Source organism: Podarcis pityusensis, assembly GCF_964106645.2.
Source record: "Podarcis pityusensis genome assembly, chromosome: 2".
Classification (NCBI taxonomy): Eukaryota; Metazoa; Chordata; class Lepidosauria; order Squamata; family Lacertidae; genus Podarcis; species Podarcis pityusensis.
In genome coordinates, this window is record NC_138029.1 from 121,560,920 (window position 1) to 121,587,774 (window position 26,855).

General features: G+C 47.0%; 2 protein-coding genes across 3 annotated transcripts; one reads left to right on the forward strand and one right to left on the reverse strand.

Annotated features, from left to right (window-relative positions):
- Positions 1–1,520: 1,520 nt before the first annotated feature.
- Positions 1,521–13,059, reverse strand: LOC308469365 (E3 SUMO-protein ligase ZBED1-like). Its single transcript, XM_080991700.1, has 6 exons — positions 13,028–13,059; positions 12,323–12,406; positions 9,789–9,881; positions 8,027–8,250; positions 5,524–5,993; positions 1,521–3,576 (listed from the first exon to the last, which is right to left on the reverse strand). The coding sequence occupies exons 3-6, from the start codon at positions 9,862–9,864 to the stop codon at positions 1,671–1,673; spliced, it is 2,676 nt and encodes an 891-aa protein (XP_080847826.1). The 5' UTR covers positions 9,865–9,881; positions 12,323–12,406; positions 13,028–13,059; the 3' UTR covers positions 1,521–1,670.
- Positions 13,060–13,756: 697 nt separating this feature from the next.
- LOC308469600 (uncharacterized protein) lies at positions 13,757–22,699 on the forward strand. Of its 2 annotated transcripts, none has more exons than XM_080992296.1 (4): positions 13,757–13,912; positions 15,460–16,416; positions 18,438–18,564; positions 20,856–22,699. In XM_080992296.1, exons 2-4 carry the CDS (start codon positions 15,622–15,624, stop codon positions 21,740–21,742), a joined length of 1,809 nt encoding a protein of 602 aa, XP_080848422.1. In that variant the 5' UTR covers positions 13,757–13,912; positions 15,460–15,621; the 3' UTR covers positions 21,743–22,699. The 2 variants fall into 2 exon arrangements, with proteins under 2 accessions (XP_080848422.1, XP_080848421.1); XM_080992295.1 differs by having other exon boundaries at positions 13,757–13,904; positions 15,451–16,416.
- The last annotated feature ends 4,156 nt before the right edge of the window (positions 22,700–26,855 follow it).

Below are 26,855 nucleotides of genomic sequence, written 5' to 3' on the forward strand. Positions count from 1 at the left end.
ATAGCTACTAATTACAAACTGTAAAATTTTAACCAGTATGTATTGTCTAATATTTATAATTGTGTAAAATGTATTTGCAAATATTGATTCAAGTTGTTTGTTCAACCATTCTAATACATGCCTTTTTTTTTCTTTTTCCTTATAGGGAAAAAAAAAGATTAATCTTATGAAACGCTCTGCTTTGTTACACATATAGCTTCTAAAGAAGTTGGTTATCCCCTCTTTGTGGTGCAGCAATAAAACTACTAGCGCATTTGCAAAGCTAACCTGGGTCTGGTATGGTTTCAAGTTGGATGAGGAACTATTTGTTAAGAGTGCTGCATTGCAAGGGTTGGACTAGATGACCCAAGAGCCCCTTCCAACTCGTATGATTCTGTGAAACATACATGGCCTTCTGTGCGTGGGGTATCCTAGGTTAGTTATCTTTCCCACCCTTAATATTATTTAGCATCATCTGTGGTGACAGCAGTCACGAAATTAAAAGACGCCTGCTCCTTGGGAGAAAGGCGATGGCAAACCTAGACAGCATCTTAAAAAGCAGAGACATCACCTTGCCAACAAAGGACCGTATAGTTAAAGCTCTGGTTTTCCCAGTACTGATGTATGGAAGTGAGACCATAAAGAAGGCTGATGGCCGAAGAATCGATGCTTTTGAATTATGGTCCTGGAGAGTCCCATGGACTGCAAGAAGATCAAACCGATCCATTCTGAAGGAAATCAGCCCTGAGTGCTCACTGGAAGGACAGATCCTGAAGCTGAGGCTCCAAGACTTTGGCCACCTCATGAGAAGAGAAGACTCCCTGGAAAAGACCCTGATGTTGGGAAAGATGGAGGGCACAAGGAGAAGGGGATGACAGAGGACGGGATGGTCGGACAGTGTTCTCGAAGCTACCAGCATGAGTTTGACCAACTGCGGGAGGCAGTGGAAGACAGGAGTGCCTGGCGTGCTCTGGTCCAGGGGGTCACAAAGAGTCGGACACGACTAAACAGCAACACCACCAACAACAAGTGATGAAAATTAAAAAGAAGCAATGTTAATGAACAAGAAGTATGCATTGTGTTCAGAATCTGTGAGCTGGTTTCTGTTTTGCACCTCACCCTTCATATTATTGTGTTTATTGTTCTTTTGTATATTTTGTATACATCTGAGTTGTATATATCTAAGTTGTTTTCAAAAATTCAGACAGGTGGAAAACTAGTGTTTGGAGTGTGTGGACTGCCATATGACTGTAAGGTGAGAGAATGTTCTCTAAAACTTTAATTACATTACTAAAAAAGAAAAAAAGCCAATTCAGTGTCACACTTTTAGATATTCAAATATAATTCACTGATGAGTCTTAGTTGAACGTGCATACCTCCTACAACACCAGTTACTTGATTGTTACTTTACTTTTCTAAACCAGGGCAAAACTGAAAGAATGGAATGGATTTTTTTTACAGAACAAAAGATGGTCAGACAAAATTTATATTTTTATTTGCATATATATTTTATTTTATTTGCATTTATATTTATATTTATTTATTTTATTTCTTCTATAAACCAGGCCAAACTAGAAAGAATGGACAAAAAAAAATTTAAACAAAAATATACAATTTTTTTTGCAACAGAGAATTTGCATTTCTTTTATAAACCAGAAAGAATGGACAACATTTTACAGAGCAAAAAAATATTACTGAATGAAATTTATATTTTTTGCAAGGAAAATTTGCATTTCGGCATTCTCTGGCAAAAGAGACACCCTTTGTCTTTGAAGAGCATCGCCAGCCATGCTGAACACGCTTTCGGATGGCACACTTGTTCCTGGGATAGCCAAAAACTTCTTTGCAAGCACCTTCAACATCGGAAAGGAAGCCTCATTTGCCTTCCACCACATCAGAGGGCATTCATCGAAGCTCACTCGCGGCATAGCCATATACTCATTTAGCTCTTTTTCTGCTTTTGATGTATCATCCGCCAACGCCTCTTCTGCCTCTAAACCGAAGATTTTTGCCAACGTCCTTTTTCTGGGTGGAGCAGGGCCAGTACTGGGCTCCGTTGAAGCAGCACACAGACTCCCTTGCAAGTCCGCCATCTTCTTCACGGCCTCCTGCCTGACAGCCTCAGGAGCTTCCAAGAAACGCAGGCGAAACCTGGGGTCGCACAACGAGGCCAGGCCTAAAGTGGTTGCGGTGGGGGCACTGTCGTACTTTTCCGACAGCGCACCCAAAATTTCACGTTTAATGTCCTTCAGCAGCACACTGTCTCCCTCCTCGGGCTGGAGACTTTTCTTAATTTGCCTGTAAAGAGGCAGAACAGATGAGGCCGTGACGTAACTGCTTCCGCTTAGAGTCGTGGTGAGATCCTCTAACACGGTAGCCGCAGACACAAAGTCTTGGACCGCCGAGATGTCGTCACCTTCCAACATCAAAGGTCTTTTAGACGGATAATCCATAAGTACCTTGCACAGCGGGAGCTGGTTTTCGAGAAAACTTCGGCACAGCTTGAGCAGACTGCACCACCTTGTGGGACAAGCGCTTGGCAAACCCACCTTGTCCATCTCAAGCATCTCCTGAGCTCTGGTGAGGTCTCGCCTCATTTTCCAGCTACGGCAAATACTGTTTTGTAGCCTTTTCAGCCTCCTGACTGCCCTTCTCAGTTGCGTCAGGTTCAGAGCTCGGTTCACCCCATCGTTTATATTGTGACCGAAGCAAGAAATGTGCTCTAAGCCCAGCTGCCAGACCGCTCTGAGGATATTGGCGCCGTTATCCGTCGTGTTGCAAAATACGTTCTTCATGTCGATGCCCCACTCAGACAAGGCGTCTCTGAGCATTTCGCAAAGAACGGCTGCGCTGGGCTCCTTCCAAAAATGTCTACAGGCCAAGCAAGCGTCGGTCAACTTCCACTCGTCCGAAATGAAATGGACCGTCACTGCCACAAACGGAGCACCGGCTACAGACGTCCAGCAATCAGTTGTGACGGCCAGTTCAGTCTTAGTTAGCCTGCATATTTCTCTCTTCATTTTCTCCACCGTGTCCTTGTACAGCTTTGGAACTCCTGCGGTAGCGAAGTAATTTCTACCGGGCAAGGGATATTTCGGTTTTAGAGTGTTCACCATCTGGATAAATTTGGGGTGGTCCACTGTGTTGTAAGGCTCCAGGCACGTAGCCAGATACTCTGTGATCGCCTGAGTACAAGAGCTCAAGCTCTTAGGATTGAGCGGCTCAGAATCCGACGCGGTGTTTTGCTGTTCACTAGGACTTTCTGCAACAGTTACTGCAGCACTCGCTGATGCCGTCTCAGCCGCCGGCTCCATGGCATTTTTATGCGAAGGGACGGAAACGTCTCTGGACGAAGAAGGCAGCTCCCTAAATTCCAGAGGGTGTTTGAGCTGGAGGTGTTTGCCGAGGTTGGAGGTGTTTCCGCCTTTTGCGGACACCGAGTGCGAACATATTTTGCAAATAGCGACACCGTCGGACACCGTGCGGCCGCTCTCGTCGGCAGGCAATCCAAAATGCACCCAGAAAGGACTCTTTGTTTTTCGCTTGTCTACCAAATGGTGGTATTCGGGACATTCCAGAGCACGGGGATGAGGCGGGCTGGAGACAAATAGAGGGGGAACATTTTGAACGAAAATAAAACTCAAAAGCCGGTGCATTTAATTTACGAAAATGTACTTGCCGATAGCATGCTTCAGCTACACCTTTGCAGATTTCAGGACAACATACTAATACCAACGTCAGTATATGAATACTGATATATTGATGTTAATATATTAATGTAAATACATTGTTGTCAATATATTAATTTGTTATCAATGATAACAAACGTGTGAGAAAGCAAGGGGGCGAGGGGAGAATTGAGAAGAGTTCTAGGGTAGGAAGTGGGACTGTTGAACATGCACCACTGCCTCGCCAGAGAAAGCTCCGTCGATTATTTTATTTTTTTCTTTAGTATTTTGTTACTTTTTAAAGTTTTGCCTGAGGTATGTTGACTTTCAAATGCCTGAGTTTTGCTGCACTGCAATATGCCACAGGCTGCATTTTCTTTAGTGGATTTAATTGGCTGGCCGGGCCTTATCTGTTTTAGTGGCTGCAAGCCTACATTTATAGTAGAAGTCGCCCTCACACTGTTACACTTACATTTATTTTTTTATTTGTAAGCCTTTAGCTGCTTGCACTTGTGCTGCATTTTGTATTTTAGTTTTAAAGCTGTGGCACTATTTTGGTTTATTATTATTAATTATATTATTATTATTATTATTATTATTATTATTATTCCAGCTGCCCAATGAACTTAAAAATCCCCAGAGAAGGGTCTGCACTGCCATCTCTCTCTGGGCTGTCTATAACTCAGGCTACACAAATCTTCCATTCTTCTGACTAATGACTATTTACAATTTGCTTGCTGAGATCTACGAAAGAGGTGGTGAATAGCAGACCCTCCAATTGTCCCTATTTTCCCAGGGTGTCCCTTTTTTAGAGAAGCCGTCCTGGTTTCTGATTTTATCCTGGACTGCCCCGCTTTTCCTTAGGGTGTCTCTATTTTCATTGGAGAAATGTTGGAGGGTGTGGAGTTATCCGACCCCCGAGCCATCTGAAGGCAACCCTGTATAGGGAAGTTTTTTAAAACAATGTTTAATCTTTTATTATATAGTCGTACCTTTGGCTCCTGAATGCCGCAAACCCGGAAGTGAGTGTTCCGGTTTGTGAACGTTCTTTTGGAACCCAAACGTCTGGCGAGGCTTCCGATTGGCTGCAGGAGCTTCCTGCATCCAATCGGAAGCCGCGTCTTGGGTTTCTGAATGTTTTGGAAGCTGAAAGGATTGTGTCCAGCTTCCAAGGTATGACTGCCCAGAGTGTCTTGGGCAACCCAATGTGGTGTGTGGGGTATAAATAGTAAAAATATCATTATGGAATTGGACGTCTGCTAGTTGCTGGATGGACCAATGTCCTGAGACAGCTTCCTACATTCATTTTTAAACCAGCTGTTTGCTTGGAACTATGAGGACTAGACAATGACAAACCTAGACAGCATCTTAAAAAGCAGAGACATCACCTTGCCAACAAAGGTCCGTCTACTTAAAGCTATGGTTTTCCCAGTAGTGATGTATGGAAGTGAGACCTGGACCATAAAGAAGGCTGATCGCCAAAGAATTGATGCTTTTGAATTCTGGTGCTGGAGGAGACTCTTGAGAGCCCCATGGACTGCAAGAAGATCAAACCTATCCATTCTGAAGGAAATCAGCCCTGAGTGCTCACTGGAAGGACAGATCCTGAAGCTGAGGCTCCAGTACTTTGGCCACCTCATGAGAAGAGAAGACTCCCTGGAAAAGACCCTGATGTTGGGAAAGATGGAGGGCACAAGGAGAAGGGGACGACAGAGGACGAGATGGTGGGACAGTGTTCTCGAAGCTACCAGCATGAGTTTGACCAAACTGCGGGAGGCAGTGGAAGACAGGAGTGCCTGGCGTGCTCTGGTCCAGGGGGTCCCAAAGAGTCAGACACGACTAAACGACAACAACAATAATTTTTGAAAGTACATACCTGTTCTCCACTTCCTGGCTATGCTTCCCGGTGTGAGCGTCGCAGGCAGTGTCAGTTGGCTCAGCACCATTGACTCTGCCCAACTCGGCCAGCTTCAGGCAGTTCTCCCTGTGCTTTGCAGATTCCTCGTGAACCTTCGTCTTTAGGGAGATCTGTTTCATGTCTGCCACTCCAGTCCGTGCCCAGGTGGCGCCGCCGCCAAACAGCAAGCAGGGAAAGCACAGGAACGCGTTTTTTGAGGTGCTTCCGCAAAGCCACTCCTTCCGGTCGTACCAGGCCCTGCTAAACCTCCGGGTGACTGGCTTGCCTTTCTCCAGCACGGTTTGCACAATGCACAGGTCAGGGCGGTCGGGACCGAGCTCTTTAATGCAGCATTGCTCAGCCAAACTGCGCTGAGGAAAGGGATTTCGCAGCAGGGCTTCCACGCTGTTCACCTTCACACAGTTGCAGGAAGATCTTCTGCTGCAGGCCTGAAAAACAATTTAGAGAGGAAAGAACGAATTATCATACCAGACTGTCCTTTCTCAAGCTGATCACACTCTGCAAATTCAGGTAGGTAGCTGTGTTTGTCTGACGCAGTCGAAATAAAAATAATTTTTAAAAAAATAAAAATCGTCCAGCAGCACCTTATAGACCAGGCATGTCCAAAGTCAGTTTCAGGGGCCTAATTTGGCCTACCCGTCAGTTTAATTTGGCCCCTGTGGCAGTTTATTTCCTGGAGTAAAATCCTAAAAGAAAGCTCAACAGCTTTGGTCTGGCCCTTTGGTTGGCCCCCAGGGCCCTTCGCTTCATCAAAACTGGCCCTCTTTGAAAAAAGTTTGGACACCACTGTTATAGACCAACTAAGTTTGTACTGGTATAAGCGTTGGTGTGCATGGTATCTGAAGAAGTGTGCATACAAACAAAAGCTTATACCAGAACAAACTTAGTTGATCTATAATGTGCCACTGGGAATGAATGTGGAATGAAAACATACATCGTCATGTGATAAAACCAATCCCGTGACTGCAAGCACGGAGCAAGAATCCTAACACTGTATCCTAACTCTGCCTTTGAGCTCTTTGCTCTCCTACTTTCAAGGCCCGCCATGTTCTGGGGGAGGGGAGGTCTGGAATGCTTGATAAAGATACTGAGTCTGTCAGCTGTCGCTCCTCTGGTGGTGCTTCTTCCTCCTCCTCCTCCTCTCCCATTATTTCCCAGCTTTCCCCCTCATCTGTCTCTGAGCAGTGAGCTCCCTCAAACCCCTGTTGTAATTCTGAACTGCCTCCTTCTTCAGTATAAGGATCAGACTGGGGAGACATCTCCATCATTCTTTCTCTGCCCAGTCTCTGACACTGCCCTGGCCAGGGCCCCCGATGCCTTTCAACATATCGGAAGCGTTGGCCTCCTGAGCTTGCGTGCTACGCTGTAAGGACTCGACAACAGCCATAGCTGCGAGAACACTAATTGCCAAAAATTGGGGAAAGGAAACAATACCGACAAAAAATGAGTAGCTAGATAAATTATTTTACTAGATTGAATTGGATGATGCTATGTGCAATGTATTATGGGAAACTGTGGGAACTTTTAAAAACTCATGCAACCCTTTGTTCTGGGCTTTTTCTTCGTTTTTTTGTGGAAACCATGTTGCAACAATAAATAGACCAGGCTTCCTAACCAGCTATTGTTTTGCTTCAATCTGCCTGGTTGTGTTCTCTTGCTCGAACCTGAGCAATTCTGAACCCGCAGAGCTAGACCCTAGTGAGGTTGGGAAATGGTTTAAGTACCGCACCCCAAGATTTTGTCCTCATCACCTTCACAGCACTTAATTTAGCAGGTCTTCTGGCTGATGAGATGAAGGAATTCTTAATGACAGCACCTCTTCCCCCACACCCTCCCAATGCAGGCTGATACTAAATATCCAAGTGAGTTCATACCCCAAGACCATTTTTTGCCGTGAACTATGTTCTTATAAACCACAGAGCCTAGGACTTGCCGATCAGAAGGTCGGCGGTTCGAATCCCCACGACGTGTTGAGCTCCTGTGGCTCGGTCCCTGCTCCTGCCAACCTAAAGCGGCTTAGTCCTGCTGGCCACATGACCCGGAAGCTGTACGCTTCCCTCGGCCACTAAAGCGAGATGAGCGCCGCAGCCCCAGAGTCGGTCATGACTGGACCTAATGGTCAGGGGTCCCTTTACCTTTACCTTTATGTTCTTACTGAAACTGTTTCTATACTCCAGATATTTATGTCTTCTTTTCCCCTGCTGGTGAATGAAGCTTAAAGTCTCCAGCCGTCTCTTCAAACGGCTTCTCTTCAATGTGCAATAAGATTTGCGCTATAACCTTCCCGGTCCAAACATTAAAATAGTTTCTCTTCTCTCTGGATGCTTTCTTGAACAACAAGAGCCCATTTTTTCACGAAAGCTCCTCCTATAATATGTTATACGTCTTCTCCCCTATGCGTATTATCCATACAATAAAGTTTTTGTTGCAAATGACACTTTTCAGTCAACTTATAACTTACTTCCAGCTTGGGATGCTTGGCTCTTTTTGCTGACACTTTGGGCTGTATCGAACAAAGCTGTTCTGTTGGCGGAAGGTTTTCCGCCTGCACAATGGAAGGTTCCTCCTCTCTCTTCACCTCACAAATCGGTTCCAGGGCTTCACCCAACTCTCCAAACCAGATGTTCAGGGGACGCAAGGGGCAGTAGGAATCTACTTCACTTTTAATCTCTGGATCTTTACTTCCTGGAATCAAAAAGAAAGGAAGCATGTGAGGAACTGAGTCTCTAAGGAGAAGGAACCAACCAAATTCACAGCTGTGGAGAAGATAGCAAAGACATCACCCATGCAAATATTCAGTGGGGAGGCAGAACCTGCCATACATTAAATAAACCGGGCTGATATTTACTAAGGTGTTGTTTTAAGTTAGCTATTCAAGGGCAGAATATTGGTTAGCAGGAACTGTTGGTAATTGATGACTGTGTCACCCACTGGAACCAAAAATTCTGTCATTTTCTGCGAGAACCAACCAAACTTCCGGAAAGGAAGAGAGTTGAGGGTGGCAGAAGTCTACAAAAAACAAACACACTATTATCAGGGAACCAGTTCAAAAATCACCTGTCTACAGAGGACCTTAACTCAGGTGTGAGGAACTATGTCCCTCCAGATGTTATTCCCAGCTCACATCATCATTGATCATTTGGCCAGCTATGACTGGAGGGCCACAGGACCCTCGTACCTACGGGACCGCCTCTCCTGGTATGCCCTGTGGAGGACCTTATGGTCCATAAATAACAACACTTTGGAAGTTCTGAGCCCCAAGGAGGTTAGATTGGCCTCAACCAGGGCCAGGGCCTTTTCAGCTCTGGCCCCGGCCTGGTGGAACACCCTACCTCAAGAGATCAGGGCCCTGCGGGTTTTGACATCTTTCCGCAGGGCCTACAAGACAGAGCTGTTCCGCCTGGCCTTTGGGCTGGACTCGGTTTAAACCCCCCTCTCATTTATTTTTTTGATGGAACCCCTTATATGGGATTTGTATATAAAATTTCCCTCGGCTCTTTTTGCTGACCCATGTAGGACCGGCATGGATAGTCAGCCCCGGTGAATATTTGATGTTTTCTCCCCTTATGGCTTTGATCTATAGGCTACCACTAAAAAGAGGCTGCATTTTAAGTTGCATTTTAAACTGTATTCAAACTTACATTTTAATCAACTGTTCTCTGTTTTGTTTTGGGGGTTTTGTTTGTTTGTTTTGTTTTGTTTTTAATGTTTTTACTGTACTTATATTCAGTGTTAGCCGCCCCGAGCCCAGTCTTGGCTGGGGAGGGCGGGGTATAAATAAAATTTTATTATTATTATTAATTATAATTATTATTATTCTTCACTTCTCCCTTCCTCCTTGTCATTGTGAGAGCTGCTCATTTTCTTCCTGATGTACCAGCTCACAAGAAGACTTCTTCTCCTGCCCCAAGAGTACAAGGTCTACAGAAGCGCCTCTGGGCAAGGGGTTTTGCCAAAATATTTTTGGAAGGCCACAAGATTACTGTGCACCAGACAACCATGGACAGCCGGTCCCTTAGGGCGAAAGGGTCACTGCCCCACAAACCTCAGCCTACCTGCCTTCTCCCTTACAGACAGCAAGGGAGTGGCTCTGCCCATCATTGGCTCTCGCTTCGCTCACCGCTGGGTCCCCCTCCATGCTGCCCTGCCAGTCTCAACGGGCACCAGACACCACTGCAGAAAACCTCCAATTTCCAGGCAAGAAGGAGCACATTCGCAGTTACCTGCTGCTGAGTATCCTTCCATGCAGGGCAGTATAACCAGTTCTTCGAGCCAGCAGATGAGGTCTGGCCTGGGCATGAGAGGGTCTCCTCCTTCTTGGGAGAAAGGAAAAGCCGGCCTAATTACAAACACATTTCCTTCTGAAACATCCCCGTTTCCGTCTCCCACACCCTGTTCTTGGCAAGAGGAGGAGGTCTCTCCCCCCTCCCCCCGTACTTGGGTGCCCACCTGCCTATTGCCCAGTTCAGATTTTTGGGGAAGGGCCATTGCTCAGTGGGGGAGCACTGGCCTCACGAGCAGAAGCTCCCAAGTTTAATCCCAGGGCTGAACACTGAGCTAGAGAGACCAATGGTCAGACTCGCCATAAGGCAGTATGGATAAGAAGAGAACAATACAGCCTAGATCAGACACGTCCAACTCTCAGAAGACTGCGATCTACTCCCGGTATAATACGTCTAGCAGTGTTCTACCTATTGTCATCTTTTTAGGGAAGATTTACCAGAGTTGTTGAGCTTTATTTAGGGATGAAGGACCAGAGAGTTGCGCTAGATGATCCTCAGGGTCCTTTCCAACTCTATGATTATAAATACGATACAATAACCTTTATTGTCCTTGTCCCACACAGATCAACGAAACTGAAAAAATCTACATCAGACATTCAAAAACCAATAAGCCTGCTATCCCAGCCTGGTTAACCCCCTAAAAACTCTGATACCCCATAATTAAATACAATATACTCCCATAGAGACTACCTTACACTGCGTTTAAAACCAAAATTGCATTTGGATAGAAACTGTTTCTCAGGCGGCTAGTCCTAGTCTTTATAACCCTGTACCTTCTTCCAGAAGGCAGAAGCTGAAAGAGATCATTTCTGGGGTGCGCACTATCCTGCGCTATCTTTGCAGCTTTCTTGTGACACCTGGAAGCATAGATTTGATCCATGGTGGGAAGAGTGCATCCAATTATTCTCTCTGCAGTCTTTATAACCCTGGACAGAATTGTTTTTCCCCTGACTGTGCAGCTCCCAAACCACACACACAGAGTTAATACACTCTCAACAGTACAATGGTAAAATGCCATCAACAGGTGCTTTGAGAGATTGTTTTTCTGGAGGCTTCTCAGAAAATATAACCTCTGCTGTGCTCTCTTCATCAGGTCTTTGCTGTTTTCTCCCCAGGTTAGGTCATCTCTCAACTCCATTCCCAGAAATCGAAACACCGAGACCTGTTCCACGCACATCCCCTCAATAATGAGTGGCTGAATATTCAATTTACATTTCCTAAAGTCCGCAATAATCTCTTTTGTTTTCTTTAAGTTTGGGAGTAAGTTGTTTTTCCTGTGCCACTCCCCCAACTGCTCAACTTCCTTCCTATAAGCCGCCTCCCCCTCTCCAGCCGTGATTAAACCAACCACCGTTGTATCATCTGCAAACTTAATAATCCTATTACTGGGGTATTTGGGGCTGGAAACCCCTGCAGAATCAACATATAACTTCAGAGCATATGCTGTCTCAACAGATATCATACCATCCTGCCTAGTTGCATCTCTCTCTTGCTAGTAAACTTTAACAAAAACATCATTAACCCAGAATGGCTATACCGAATGATCCCTGCTGCTGAGACTCCAACACTATACAGTCGCACCTTGGCTCCTGAATGCCTGGGGAGTCAAACGTTCCAGCTCCCGAACGATCGAAAATTGGAAGTGAGTGTTCTGGTTTTTGAACATTCTTTTGGAAGCCGAACGTCCGACGGGGCTTCCAATTGGCTGCAGGAGCCAATCAGAAGCCGCGCTTTGGTTTTCGAACATTTCAGAAGTTGGATGGACTTCCGGAACAGATTGTGTTCGACTTCCGAGGTACGACTGTACCTGTTTGTATTTATATCTTTAATGCTATTTTTAATATAACGTTTTGCCTTGCTTGAAAACCCATGCAATGATGACCAGTTAGGGCAGGTGTGCTATTCTCCAAAATAAATTGCGAGTCCAGCAATGAAGAGTGAGAAATCTCATCTCCTCAGTGTCTTACGAACCAAAGGGTAGAGAGGTCCCTACCCAGGGAGGTCACATTCCTATAATTTTCCAGCATGATTTCCTTGTACAGAGCCTTCTGCCATGGGTCCAGGAGTTCCCACTCCTCCTTCGTGAAATGTATGGCCAACTCCTCAAAGGACACCAGACCCTGAAAAGTAATAATAATAATAATAATAATAATAATGCCCCGCCCATCTGGCTGAGTTTCCCCAGCCACTCTTCACTCCTCACAAATAATCCTAAAGAAATGGGTGTCAATCTGCCTGCTTCACCCACAGTGCAGGTAAAGAAATTTTGGAAATATTGTACAAGAGCCAAAGCTTATGGCCTACTTAAAGGACGCTTTGGATGTCGAAAAAGCAAAAGATAGACCCCATAACCAAAGAGGAACCCAAACTTTTCATTCCAATGAATCCCAAAGCATCATACAAACTAAAGATAAAAGTAACATAATAGAACATCACAAACACAGCATAAATCATAAATAGAATACCTCACCTACCTGAGCTGCCTGCAGAGCAGCCATTTCTTCTCTTTTCACAAAGAGGAGGCCTCCCGGAAGGGGTCACTGAGGTTCTTCCACGACCTGTGGGGACAGGTTGTGGGGTGTGAGAGAGACAAGTAGGGTTGGAAGATCTTTATCCTTTCCCACCTTTCCCCCCACTTTAGTTCCACCACAATGTGGAAAGGTAAAAAATAACATAACATAAATTCATTGTGGCCCACGAAGCTCACAGCCCAGAGGACCTTGCAGGGTGCCTTCTTGGAGAACTACAGTTCCCCCAGGGATCCTTGCAGAGAAGTCGGGCCCTTCGAAAAGGTGCCTTGCTTCAAGGGTGTTTCAATTAATAGGGAGGGTCTGCCCTACGCCACGCGATATGTGGGGGAACCACAAATGATCCAGCAGCAGGAGGAGCTGAGCACACCTACTGCTGCGGAATTAATTAATTAATTGATGGATGGATTAATAACAATAATAATTTTGCACCCTGCCCATCTGACTGGGTTGCCCAGAGACTACGGGAGAAAATAAGACGTGGTTTCTAAAACAGAGGAGGGGGGAAATTGCTTGCAAGGTGGTGGGAGGGATTTCCCCCAGCTGGGCTGGTGAGAAGGGGGCTGGGGGTGGGATAAGAGGGGGGTCCCTTTCACCCCTTCCTCGCCCCCCAGGAGGCCTCAGCTGCTGCCTCACCCTCCTAAGACTCACCCTCAGCGCCTCCCCAGCAACAATTGGGGAGGATTTGGGGGGTAATTGGGGAGGGGGAGGGGGGAAGAGTCGCTGGGTGGGCGTAGACACTTCCGGGTTCCCAACGGCAGCGGCTAAGGGTCGTCCATGTGCGGGGCAAGCGGGAGTGGAAATAGGCAGGAGTGGGAGGAGAAGCCTTAAATAAAGCAGGAGGGATTCGAAGGTTCCATATCCCTCCGGCCGAAAAAGGATAATGGCTGGATAATGGCTATATATGAAGCCACATTACGCATGCAACCAGCAAGGAAATGTTGGGGGAGTTTCGTGGATGGAGAGCTTGTAAAATGAGTGGAATTTATATTTAAAAATTGTATGTATTTGTATATATACAAAATATTGTGTGTGTACGTGTCTTATCTATCTGTATGTATGTATGTATGTATAATTATACATATACATTCAAACCTATATATAGTTTATATAAAATAGATACTAATCAGGAAGGGTTATCATATGCCTTTGAAGTCGCTGCGCAACCTGTGGAAGAGGTAGACAAATCGCCTTGACTAGACACCTCTCCCGCTTTGACCTCAGCTGCTCCCTCCCTCCCTCCCTCCATTCGCGGATTGAACCAGGAAGGAACGCACGCGCTTCCTTTGAACGCTCGCCGCTCATTTCCCCCCCGCCTCTCTAGGAAGCGCATGACGCTCCCTTTAACCCTTAGAGAGCCAAGCGGCGGCGGGGGTTTGAAAGGCTGGATTCTTAGAGAGGCAGGAAATGGGGGAACAGGGGGATGTCAATAGTGGGAGCAACTTCCTGCCTTGCGTTTCCCCCACCCTCCACAAAATGTTTCTGCAAAAGCGGCTTGTGAATGCTGTTTGCCAGAAGCTGCAGGCAGGTCAGTGGGTGTTGCTAGAGCGCGTGAAAAGTGCATTTAAAAGTGGGTTTGCTGGTGGGGGGAGAGGAGGGGCCGGGTCTTTCTTGGGAGAGGGTGGCAGGTACAAAAGAATTATAGAATCCTAGAGTTGGAAGGGACCCTGAGCATCATCTAGTCCCACCCCCAGACCCTCCAACGTTTTTCCTATGAAAATCATTCCATAATGATAATTTTACTATTTATACCCCACACATCTGACTGGGTTGCCCCAGCTACTCCGGACAGCTTCCAACATACGTAAAAACATAAAAACATTTTTTTAAAAAAACCTTCCCTATACAGGATCGCCTTCAGATGGCTCAGGGGTCGGATAGCTCCATACCCTCCAATGTTTCCCCAATTAAAATAGGGATGTCCTAAGAAAAAGTGGGACATTCTGGGATCAGATCCAGAAACTGGGACGGCTTCTCTAAATCAGGGATGTCCCTGGAAAATAGGGACACTTGGAATGCAAGAATATGCCACTGTCCCTTACAGGGATCAAACCTGCAACCTGCTGATGGAGAGGATACAGATTGCTGGTGGAGAGGAGCTGGTGGAGAGGGGAGACTGTGGAGTTGCTGGTGGAGAGGGGAGACGGTGCCTGGCCCAAGATCACCCAGCGAGCTTCATGACTGAGCGGTGATTCGAACCCTGCTCTCCCAGTTCCGAGTCCAGCATTCTAACCATTACGCCACCCTGGCTCTCCAGTGAAATGTTGCCAGCCTTTAATTCTGGGTACCCCAAAGAGAAAGCCATTCCTCAGAATCACTCAGTTCTGTGCACGCATCTGCACATCCTTCCTCAAGGCCATTTGTCTTCTTCTTCTGAGGCGATCCCTCGTAGCCGAGTAAGATTGTCTTTCACGAACCCAGTTTTAACAGCGAGTCCGTGAGTGGCTGTGGAGGCCAATTCTGGATCCACACCTTTGGTAAAGGCTGTTCTCCAATTGGAGTGCTCACAGGCCAGTGTTTCCCAGTTATCAGTGCTTATACAGTCGTACCTCGGACTTCGAACGCCTTTGGCTCCCAAACGCCGCAAACCCAGAAGTGAGTGTTCCGGTTTGCGAACGTTCTTTGGAACCCAAGCACTCAATGTGGGTTCTGTGACTTCCGATTGGCTGTAGCAGCTTCCTGCAGCCAATTGGAAGCCGTGCCTTGGTTTCCAAACTTTTAGGAAGTCAAACGTACTTCCGGAACGGATTCCGGATACAGAGGTACCACTGTACAGGGTTACATACGCTTCAGGTTACAGAAACTTGAGGTTACAGACTCCGCTAACCCAGAAATAGTACCTTGGGTTAAGAACTTTGCTTCAGGAGGAGAACAGAAATCACATGGTGGCAGCGGCAGGCCCCATTAGCTAAAGTGCTTCAGGTTAAGAACAGTTTCAGGTTAAGAACGGACCTCCGGAACGAATTAAGTACGTAACCAGAGGTACCACTGTGCTAGATTTTTTAAAAATTTGCCTTGAGAGTGTCTTTAAACCTCTTTTGCTGCCTCATGGTTGTTTGTCTCTTTCCCTTCAGGGTGAGTAGTTTGTCATCCACCTGCTTCTGAATGACCTTTCTGCGGTCCGGGGATGAGGCATCTCTGAAGGAGCCCTTCTGAACCCCCTTTTGCGTTGACACAGCAGCTCTGGTTCCCAGCGGCGTTGCGGGACGTGGGCAAGAGGCCTCGGGCTAAGCCTGGGAGGCGGGATGGCGGTGGAGCAAGCAGATAGGTCTCCTTCCCTGACTCTCCAGCTGCAGGCCGTGCCGGATGAAAGCAAGGACCCAGAGATGAAGATGGAGCCAGAGGTGCTTCAGGGCCTCAAAGAGGCAACAGGGGCAGGAGACAGCTCGCCAGACTCCCAGTCAGCGGCCAGCGGGGTCCCCAAACGCTGGGAAGAGCTGCAGCGCATTAAGCAGGAACCAGGTGAGGGTCTGTCGTCGCTCCGCTGGGAAGCCCAGTGGCAGGAATTCCTGAAGGCGGTGCAGACCCCTCACTCTGGCGAGGGCGACCCACAGGTGCCAGAAGCCGTGCCATGGGGTGAAGGCAAGAACGCCCTGTCCCGCTGCGAGAGGGCAGAGGCCGTCAGCCAGGGGACTCAAGAACAGAGCCAGGATGGGGTCCTTCCTTTCAACAGAGCAGCCCAGCAGGCTGATGGGAGGGAGGGCGCCACTGGCGATGTCGGACCAGCGATAAAGATGGAGGACTCCGCCAGCGGAGAGGCCCAGCGTCGGCTTTTCAGGCAGCTCTGCTACTGGGACGCCCGGAGTCCTCGCGAGGTCTACGGGCGGCTCCGGGAACTGTGTGCGCAGTGGCTGAAGCCAGAGAGGAGCACCAAGGAGCAGATCCTGGACCTGGTGATCCTGGAGCAGTTCCTGGCTGTCCTGCCCTCGGAAATGGGGAGCTGGGTGAAGGAGCGAGGCTCAGAGAGCTGCGTCCAGGCCGTGGCCCTGGCAGAGGAATTCCTCCTCAGGCACCAGGAGGCGGAGAAAGCGGGAGGGCAGGTGAGAGGGCCTCATCCTGGGATTTCCCCCTGAGGCGGTTGTGGCGCAAAGGCCTGAGTGTCACACCTTTAAAAGGGTGGAGACCAAGGGTGGGGAGCCTCAGGCACAGGGGCCAAATGCAGGCAACTCTCTGGCCCTCAGGACCCTTCTCAGGCCATACCCTTTGCTGTCCATCGCTCTTCCGGATGTTTAGCTGAAATCTCCTTTCTTGTAACTTGAAGCCATGTGTTCGAGTCCTACCTTCCAGAGCAGGAGAACACAAGCTCGCTCCATCTTCCTTGTGACAACCTTTATTAGAAGATAGCTATCCTAATTCTCCTCTTTTCCTTTTTGTTTTTTTATAATAATTGTTTGATTTTAGAAATTATAAACTTAAAACAAAGTCAATTATAAAAAAGCCATGTAAAGAGATTACTCTGAATCTCAGGATTTCCCCCCCATCCCCTCCATGGGGTCCTAATATCAATATTTACAACTGCATATCAGTCCGTTATCCACATTTTTTATCCATCTAAATTGTCCATAGTTTCTGTTACTTTACAAGTGTGGTTAAAATCACGTAAACAGCCTTGATTCCCCCCCCTCCCCACGCAAAGAATTCTGGGAACTGTAGTTTGTTCCGGATGCTGAGAGTGCAGGAGGTTCTCATATTCTTACACGGCTAGAAATGGAACACTGGACATTGCTACGATGGTCCCACCCATCCATCAGACTTAGACCTTATCTCTGGTCTGATCCCGTTCCTCACCGCTTCTGTCGTTCTGTGAAATAGTGTCTGGACTAGGGTTACCAGATGTCCCTATTTTCTGAGGCAGTCCCCGGATTTGTGAATAAGTCCCCGGACAAATTCCATCCGCGGAATGTCCCCGGATTTCATCTAATGTCCCCGGGAAACGCAGCAGCTGCAGTTTCAGCAGCCCGGGCCAGTTGGCTCTGGCTGGCTTCAGGAGCTGCTCGGAAGTCCCCATATGATGGTGATGCAGGAGCTCTAAGATGCAGCTTCCGGGCTGCCTCCACCTTCCCTGAGCCCAGCAACTCAGCTGCGAAGGGTATCGGAGCAGCCTCCCATCTCCTTGTTGTTGTCGTTTAGTCGTGTCCGCCTCTTCGTGACCCCATGGACCAGAGCACGCCAGGCACTCCTGTCTTCCACTGCCTCCCGCAGTTTGGTCAAACTCATGCTGGTAGCTCCGAGAACACTGTCCCACCATCTCCTCCTCTGTCGTCCCCTTCTCCTTGTGCCCTCCATCTTTCCCAACATCAGGGTCTTTTCCAGGGAGTCTTCTTTTCTCATGAGGTGGCCAAAAAATTGGAGCCTCAGCTTCAGGATCTGTCCTTCCAGTGAGCACTCAGGGCTGATTTCCTTCAGAATGGAGAGGTTTGATCCTCTTGCAGTCCATGGGACTCTCAAGAGTCTCCTCCATCACCAGAATTCAAAAGCATCAATTTCCCAACTCCTGCTTGCGTGCAAGCAGGAGCGGGGCGGGGATCTCTCAGCTGTGAAGGGAGGCTTCACGCTGCCTATCGGAGCTTGCGTGCAAGCAGGAGGGGGCAGGGATCTCTCAGTTAGGCAACGGGAAGCCTCCCTTCCCAGCTGAGGGATCCCTGCTCCCTCCTGCTAGCACGCAAGTAGGAATGGGATTGGGGCTGCTCCGATGGGATGGGAGGCATCGTCCTGCCTGAGCCTCGCTGCTGCTGCTGCTCTTGGCCCTCCTCCGCCTTGTATGCCAGACCCACTGCGCACTGCTTCCCCACCACCACCGAAGAACGTACAACTTAGGGGCTGCCCAGGCTCATGGAGAAAGGAGATAGAAGCCTCAGAGGAAGGGGAAACATGGCGGTTGAGGTCAAGGCGGCGGACGCCCCTCTGCCAGCCCACCGCCATCGCTGCAGTAGCAACATCCCAAACGTGTAGTATGTATGTATGTATATATGTATAGGGTCCCCAGATTCATTGAAAAAAATCTGGTAACCTTAGTCTGGACCGCTTTGTTTCTTGACTAAAACGTTGACGGGTATTTCAGGTGCCAGGGGCCTTCCAAGAGGCTGCTGTGACCTTCGCTGGAAATGTGGAGGCATCGCCGGAAACAACGCAGAGGCAGCTTGGTGGGGAGTTCAAGCGGGAAAATGAGGGGGTCTCCAGCGTGCTGGGTAAGGGCTCACCCCCCGCCGTGAATTGTCGTTTCTTGTAGGTATAATGCCCTGATGCAGGGAATCACCAACATGGGGTGCTCGGCCCCTTCTGTGACACCCATGAAAGGTCTCAGTAGAGAAACCCCTCAAAAATCCACAGTCCACAACAGACTTGTTTCTTCTTCCTGCTCAGTTCCTGTTTGCATTGACTTAGCCATTCCTACATTGAAATGCCCCCGAAACTGGCTTTAGGGAAGTTTTTAATGTTTGATGTTTTATCGTGTTTTTAATATTCTGTTGGGACGCGGGTGGCGCTGTGGGTTAAACCACAGAGCCTAGGACTTGCCGATCAGAAGGTCGGCAGTTCAAATCCCCGCGACAGAGTGAGCTCCTGTTGCTCAGTCCCTGCTCCTGCCCACCTAGCAGTTCGAAAGCACATCAAAGTGCAAGTAGATAAATAGGTACCACTCCGGCGGGAAGGTAAACAGCGTTTCCGTGCGCTGCTCTGGTTCCCTAGAAGCGGCTTAGTCATGCTGGCCACATGACCCAGAAGCTGTATGCCGGCTCCCTTGGCCAATAAAGTGAGATGAGCATCGCAACCCCAGAGTCGGTTACGACTGGACCTAATGGTCAGGGGTCCCTTTACCTTTTTAATATTCTGTTGGGAGCCACCCAGAGTGGCTGGGGGGGGGGGCCTGGCCAGATGGGCGGGGTATAAGTAATGAAAAATTACTATTACTATTACAGTGGTACCTTGGGTTAAGAACTTAACTCGTTCTGGAGGTCCGTTCTTAACCTGAAACTGTTCTTAACCTGAGGTACCACTTTAGCTAATGGGGTCTCCTGCTGTCGCTGTGCTGCCGCCACGCGATTTCTGTTCTCATCCTGAAGCAAAGTTCTTAACCCAAGGTACTATTTCTGGGTTAGCGGAGTCTGTAACCTGAAGCGTTAGTAACCTGATGCATCTGTAACCTGAAGCGTCTGTAATCCGAGGTACTACTGTACTACTACTACTACTACTGCTGCTGCTGCTGCTGCTACTACTTCTATTACTATTATTTCATTGGTGGTCAGGATTAGACACTCTCCTTCCCTTCTGCCCTGAACTGAGGAAAGCATTTCTCTTCGTGTATGTGCTGAGACATGTCCTCATTCCTAGGATTTTTTTTAAAAAATAGAAAACTCTGGCACTTTGAGAGTTAAACAGAAAAAAGACTTATTTCCCAGAAATGTTTCAGGAGTTGGAAATCTACAAAGAACTAGCAAACTGTATACATTGAACTCTGCAGGTGTTGCAGGCTTTTCAATAAGATGGCGAATGCTCAGCTGAAATTTACGACTTTCCAAAATATTTAGTAGAAAAGCTGCCCGTCTCTTTGATAAAAGCAGAATCAACTGCTAAAAGTTTATAGAATCACTGGGTTGGAGATAGCTTTTTGGCTCCACGAAGCTGATTGGCCTTGAAGATGAAATTTAACAGGTGGGCGGGGACACCCCCTGTCAATCACTTGATGTCGCAATAACATCAGATGGAAGGTGCCGCTAAAACAAAGTGTTTTCCCTCCCTCCTTCATTTTAAGCGGGGCGTTCTGATGCAAACACCATCCTGTTTCACATCTGGTCTAACCCCACCCCCCAGTCTGGGTGAAAGAACATGATTTGCAAATGAGAGGTTCTTTCTGCAGCTTAACTTGTTGCATCCCTAACTCATGGGATCATAGAATTGTAGCATTGGAAAGGATTTTGAGGGTCATCTGGCCCAAACACCTGCAATGCAGGAATCTCAGCTAAAGCATCCATGACAGATGGCCTTCTAAAAACCTCCAATGAAGCAGGTTGGTTTTATTTATTTATTTATTTATTTATTTATACCCCGCCCATCTGGCTGGGTTTCTCCAGCCACTCTGGGTGGCTTCCAACAGAATATTAAAATACAATAGTCTATTATAAAAGCTTCCCTAAACAGGGCTGCCTTCAGATGTCTTCTAAAAGTCTGGTAGTTGTTGTTCTATTTGACATCTGGTGGGAGGGCATTCCACAGGTTGGGTGCCACTACCGAGAAGGCCCTCTGCCTGGTTCCCTGTAACTTAGCTTCTCGCAGGGAGGGAACTGCCAGAAGGCCCTTGGCGTTGGACCTCAGTATCCGGGCAGAACAATGGGGGTGGAGACGCTCCTTCAGGTATACTGGGCTGAGGCCGTTTAGGACTTTAAAGGTCAGCACCAACACTTTGAATTGTGCTCGGAAACATACTGGGAGCCAGGGTTAGTTGCTCCAGTTCATTCCTAAAAATCTCCTTTTGTTATTTCAGCAGGTGACAGGGACCAGTGTGCTACTGGTGGAGAATTATTCTGGGTCCCACAAGGTAGAGCGATGGGTCAGGAGCTGGAGGAAAACGATGAAAGCCAAGGAAAGTCAGATAAGTTTCGGAGCCATGAGATGTGGAGAGACAAATTTCTCCCTTGCCTGGACGATGGCGACGCCTGCGAAATGTCAGCCCAGCAGGGCGCTCTCAAAAGGAAGAAGCGCGTCAGAAGCGCAGTGAGCGAGAAGCTTCTCCGAGACGAATCGAACCTCCGTGGAATCCACACGGGGGAGAAACCGCACGACTGCTCGGTCTGCGGGAAGATATTCCGCAGGCGCTCAGACCTCAACAGCCACCAGCGAACCCACACGGGAGAGAAGCCTTACGTTTGCCTGAACTGCGGGAAGAGGTTCAACCGGAGCACGAACCTTATTTCACACAAGAGAATCCACACGGGGGAGAAGCCCTATAAATGCTCGGACTGCGGGAAAAACTTCTGCCACAAATCCGGCCTCATCAGGCACCGGAGGACCCACACGGGAGAGAAGCCGTACGCCTGTTCCGAGTGCGGGAAGAGCTTTAGCCAGAGGCAACATCTGATAACCCACCAGCGGAACCACACGGGAGAAAAACCGTTCACGTGCTCCGAGTGCGGGAAGAGCTTCAACCAGAGCCAGCACCTTACCACGCACCAGAGAAACCACACTGGGGAGAAGCCCTTTGAATGCTCCCAGTGCGGCAAACGCTTTTGCGACAAGTCCACCCTTTTTAGACACCAGAGAAGCCACATTGGGAAGAAACCCTTCAAATGCTCCAAATGCGAAGAGAGCTTCTACCGGAGCAAGCATCTTATCAGACATCAGAGAATCCATCTTGAACCTTCGACGGTCTAATTTCGTGGGGTTTTTTTCCCCTCCTAAGTTAATGTATATAAACAGCGTTTGTTCCTTGCTTTTTGCTGTCCGCAAATCATGTGTCGAAGACATTGGGGATACCGTATTTTTTGCTCCATAAAACGCACTTTTGTCTTCCTAAAAAGTAAGGGGAAATATCTGTGCGTCTTACAGAGCGAATGTGTGGTCCCTAGAGCCGAATTGCCCAGGGGCAAAATGCAGATCATGCTTTTTTGAGATAGAGAGAGAGAGAGGGAAGTGGGTGTTCAAACAAAGCCGCTGATCGGCAAGCAATCGGGAGCGAGATAAGGGACGCTAGCAATAAAGGAGGCTGCCTGCGAGGGGGGAGGTAAAGACAGCAAACTTGCAAGGAGAGGAGACAGGAAGACTAAAGCAATGAGGAGAGAAATTAGAAGAAAAGGAGGAGCAAAAAACTGCTCCAGCTAAGGAAAAGACAATAAGGCAAACAAGAGGGAAGGGGGTGTTGAAAGGAAACAGCTGATCAGTAAGCGATCGGGGAGGGAGATAAGGGACACTAGCAATAAAGGAGGCTGCCTGGGAGGGGGAGGTAAAAGCCCATGGATCCTCAGGATTACATTGGGTCACCCCAAATTTACCATCAGATCACATAGCATGTCCATGGCTACAGCCTGCACCAAAAATATCATGCACCTACTGTTGCCTGGGGCCGCAATGGTGCAAAAACGTGGTTACAAAGCACGGATCCACATGGATCCTCAGGATTTTTGCATTGGGCTACTCCAAACTCACTGTCAAATCACATGTCTGTGGCCACAGCATGAACCACAAAAATCATACATCCACTGTTTCGTTCGGAATATTCTTTTTCTTGTTTTCTTCTAAAAACTAGGTGTGTCTTATGGAGCGGAAAATACAGTAATTCCTGCCTTCAGACAGATGGGTGGGGTACAAATAAAAAAATTACCATCATCATCACTCGATAGCACTCGCCTCTGTGAATTTGTCTTTTTTAAAATCAGTGGCTGTTGGTGCTTCCTGTGGCAGTGAGTTCCACAGTTTAACTGTGAGATACTTTTCTTTGGTCCAACGTTCAGCATCATTGGACGTCTGGTGTTATGGGAGCGCGAGAAGCACGTTGTCAGTGTTCCCCATGGCTTGCATTTCTTTTTGCGTGCCACGCATTAGTTTTCCCTCCTCAAAATAAAATAAATGTGACAAGCAGCCCATAAGATGGACCGCGCATAATTTTATAAAGTTCTGCCTCGTTGCCTCTTTCTCGCATTTCCATCTAAACCAAAAAAAATCCCCAAATGTTGAAACCTCTCCTTACGGGGGAGATGGTCCGACTTTGGTGGGTGTTTTCTGAAACTCTTCCCAACTCTATGATATCCTTTTGGGAGGGTGGGGACCACATGGGCAAAGCAGCGTTGTTAGCAGAAATATGAATTACTTAGTCCTTTTACAATTTCTCTCTCTGTTAGAAGCTGCCTTAAAGGTAAAGGGACCCCTGACCATTAGGTCCAGTCGTGACCGACTCTGGGGTTGCGGCGCTCATCCCGCTTTACTAGCCAAGGGAGCCGGTGTACAACTTCCGGGTCATGTGGCCAGCATGGCAAACCAGAGCAGCGCATGGAAACGCCGTTTACCTTCCCACCGGAGCTGTACCTATTTATCTACTTTTGAACTGCTAGGTTGGCAGGAGCAGGGACCAAGCAATGGGAGCTCCCCCGTCGCGGGGATTCGAACCGCCGACCTTCTGATCGGCAAGTCCTAGGCTCTGTGGTTTAACCCACAGCGCCACCCGCGTCCCTTCTAGGAAGCTGCCTCACGCCAGGTCAAATTATCCAGCCGTCTAGCCCAGCAGTGGTGAGTGTCTGCAAATATTTTGGATCTCAGACAGAAAAAGGTCTTTCCCCTCCTCCTGCTCCCTGGTCTTTTTAAACGGAGTTTGAACCCAAGACCTTGTGAGGCAGGTGTTCTGCCACCAAGCTACAAATCCTGCAGTATTTGAATATCCCGATATCGACCCTCCCACTGTCTTCCCCCCACCCTAAAATCCCACTCTGTAAAGACTGCATTTCCCACTTGGTTCCTGACATCGTTTGTTCAGATGTGAAACTCAGCCAGAGGGGAATGAATGAATGAATGAATGAATGAATGAATACATAAATATGATAATTCCTGATCCAACACAATTAACCTTCCTCTCCTGTCCAGCCACTGCCGGGATGAAATTGTGTCTTCATTTTTTATTTTTTTAAAATCATTTTTATTGATTTTCCAATAAAAACAGCCAATCGAGATATCCGAATCATAATCCAATTAAAAATAATAAACTAAAATAAAAACAACAACCAAATTATAGTCCAAATTGCAATTATTAATTTTTACGGGCTCCCCATAGTCTGGACCTCTGAAGCATATCTCCAAATCTTCCTTCCTGCCTCTTCTCGTTGCTTTCATATTTTCCGCCTTCTGATCTTAACGCTTTAAAGTTCTCCGTCCCTGGCTATGCGATTCTCAGTCATGTCAAAAATCATATATCCTTTCATCCATCGAATACAGCTTTATTTGTAAATATATATTTTTTCGTGTCTTCATTTTTTCATATCGGGTTCTATTAAGGGTTTTCAGCATAAAACACAATGGAAGCCAAATTAATAAAAAGAACTAGGAAAGAAACAAGAATAAGGAAAAGAAGGAAATAACAAAGTAGAAAAAGAAGCGAAGACGAAAAAGAAGTGTGTGTGTGTGTGTGTGTGTGTGTGTAAATCCACAAGATCCTCTATCCTAATTTTATCTTAACCCCCGAGGGATGACAACCAAGATGATCAAAGGTCTGGAATCTAAACCTTATGAGGAACGGTTGAAGGTTTTGGGTAGGTTTAGCCTTGATAAGAGGAGACCAAGAAGAGGCAAGGTAGCCAATTTCAAATTTCGAAAAATAAATGTCAAATACCAGGCGGAGGGCCTTCTCGGTAGTGGCGCCCTCCCTGTGGAACGCCCTTCCTTCAGATGTCAAGGAGATATATTTTTTTTACTTAATTCTTTATAACATTTCTGCTAAAGCCATATAATCTTGTGTCTTCCAATACTTTGCGATAAGTATTCTTGCTGCTGTTGTAGCATACATAAAGAAAGTTCTATCCTTCTTTGTCACCAATTGGCCGACTATGCCCAGCAGGTTAGCCCAAGGCAACAGCTCTCCAGGACCTCAGAGCCTACCTCCCAGCCCCACCTGCGAGACAACAGGATTTGAACCTAGGACCTTCCACATGCAAAATGTGTTCTCCCACTAAGCTACTGCCTCTTCCTCTAAAAATAAAGCAAGATTCTAGTCCTCATTTTTTTTGTTTAGTCGTTTAGTCGTGTCCGACCCTTCATGACCCCATGGACCAGAGCATGCCAGGCACTCCTGTCTTCCACTGCCTCCCGCAGTTTGGTCAGACTCATGCTGGTAGCTTCGAGAACACCGTCCAACCATCTCGTCCTCTGTCGTCCCCTTCTCCTTGGGCCCTCCATCTTTCCCAACATCAGGGTATTTTCCAGGGAGTCTTCTCTTCTCATGAGGTGGCCAAAGTCTTGGAGTCTCAGCTTCAGGATCTCCTTCCAGTGAGCACTCAGGGCTGATTTCCTTCAGAATGGATCGGTTTGATCTTCTTGCAGTCCATGGGACTCTCAAGAGTCTCCTCCAGCACCATAATTCAAAAGCATCAATTCTTCGGCGATCAGCCTTCTTTATGGTCCAGCTCTCACTTCCATACATCACTACTGGGAAAACCATGGCTTTTACTATACAGACCTTTGTTGGGTGATGTCTGTGATGTCTAGGTTTGTCATTGTCTAGTCCTCATAGTTCCGAGCAAACAGCTGGTTTAAAAATGAATGTAGGAAGCTGTCTCAGGACATTGGTCCATCCAGCAACTAGCAGAAGCTCCTCAGGGTTTTGTTAAGAGACTGTTTTGTGAAGGATGCTGGGAACTGTAGTTTTGCGCTGGGACAAACTACAATTCCCAGGATTTCTTTGGGGAAAGCCATGTGCTTTGAATGTGGTTTGTATGCAAGCCCGGGAAACGGGAACAAGCAGAATGCACCAAGCTCTAGCGTTGCAATGAAAGTGAACCATGGTGGACATGTCCAGAGATTTAAAAGAATTGGGATATGATTCATGAAGAGATTTAAAAAATGGATAAAAGTATCGTATACCAAAAGGGCAGAAGCATTTCTATTAGGAATTTTGAATAAGGACATTCCCAATGACAAAATGAACATATTTCTGTCCGCAACAATGGCAGCGAGAATGTTAGTAGCCAGTAACTGGAAAGGAAATTATATCCCAACAAAGGGGGAACGGATAAGTAAACTTTGTGAGTACCTGGAGTTAGCAAAATTGACGGATTTAATAAGGCATAAATCAAAAATTATCATTCAGAAACAATGGAAATGTTTAAAGGATTATTTATACAAGCAGGGCTCAAATATGAAAGTTTGGTTGTGTCTAGACTAACCCTGTGAAGAATACAGAGAATATAAAGATTTGATCGATTATGAAAGAATTTAAGGAAGGGAAATGACTGAAGAACAGATGTAAATGCGAGCAAGATAACTAAGAGGCGTGTGATGAATGTGGTGGAAGTCTTTTAAAATATTTTAACTAAGATTATATACTGTAGTGTTTGAAGCAAGAATTTGCTAATATTTTCTTTTTTCTTCTTTTCCTTTTATCTGTTTTCTTATAACTTCTTTTTTTCTTATTAGTTTTCATTTTGGGAAATATGTATATAAGGGTGTTTACAGTGCTATGTATCTTTTTTGTTCTTTTTGTTGTCTTTTTACTGGAAAAAAAAATCAATCAATAAATAAATATATAAAAAAGAAAGCGAACCATTTTACAGAATCAACAGCACACTGCAAGGCTCATGCATTGTTTTTTTGTCTCAGTACAAATAGTTTGGAGGTGAAGAGGCGGTGGAAGAATCTGACCCCCTCCCTGGGTTGTGTAGGTTTCCACATAACCCCAAATCACCATTCGTACACTTCCTCTCCCATGTGCATCCTCTGCTGCTCAGTCAGGGCGGATCCTCGCTGGAAGCTCTCCCCACACATGGAGCATTCATGAGGATGTTCTTCG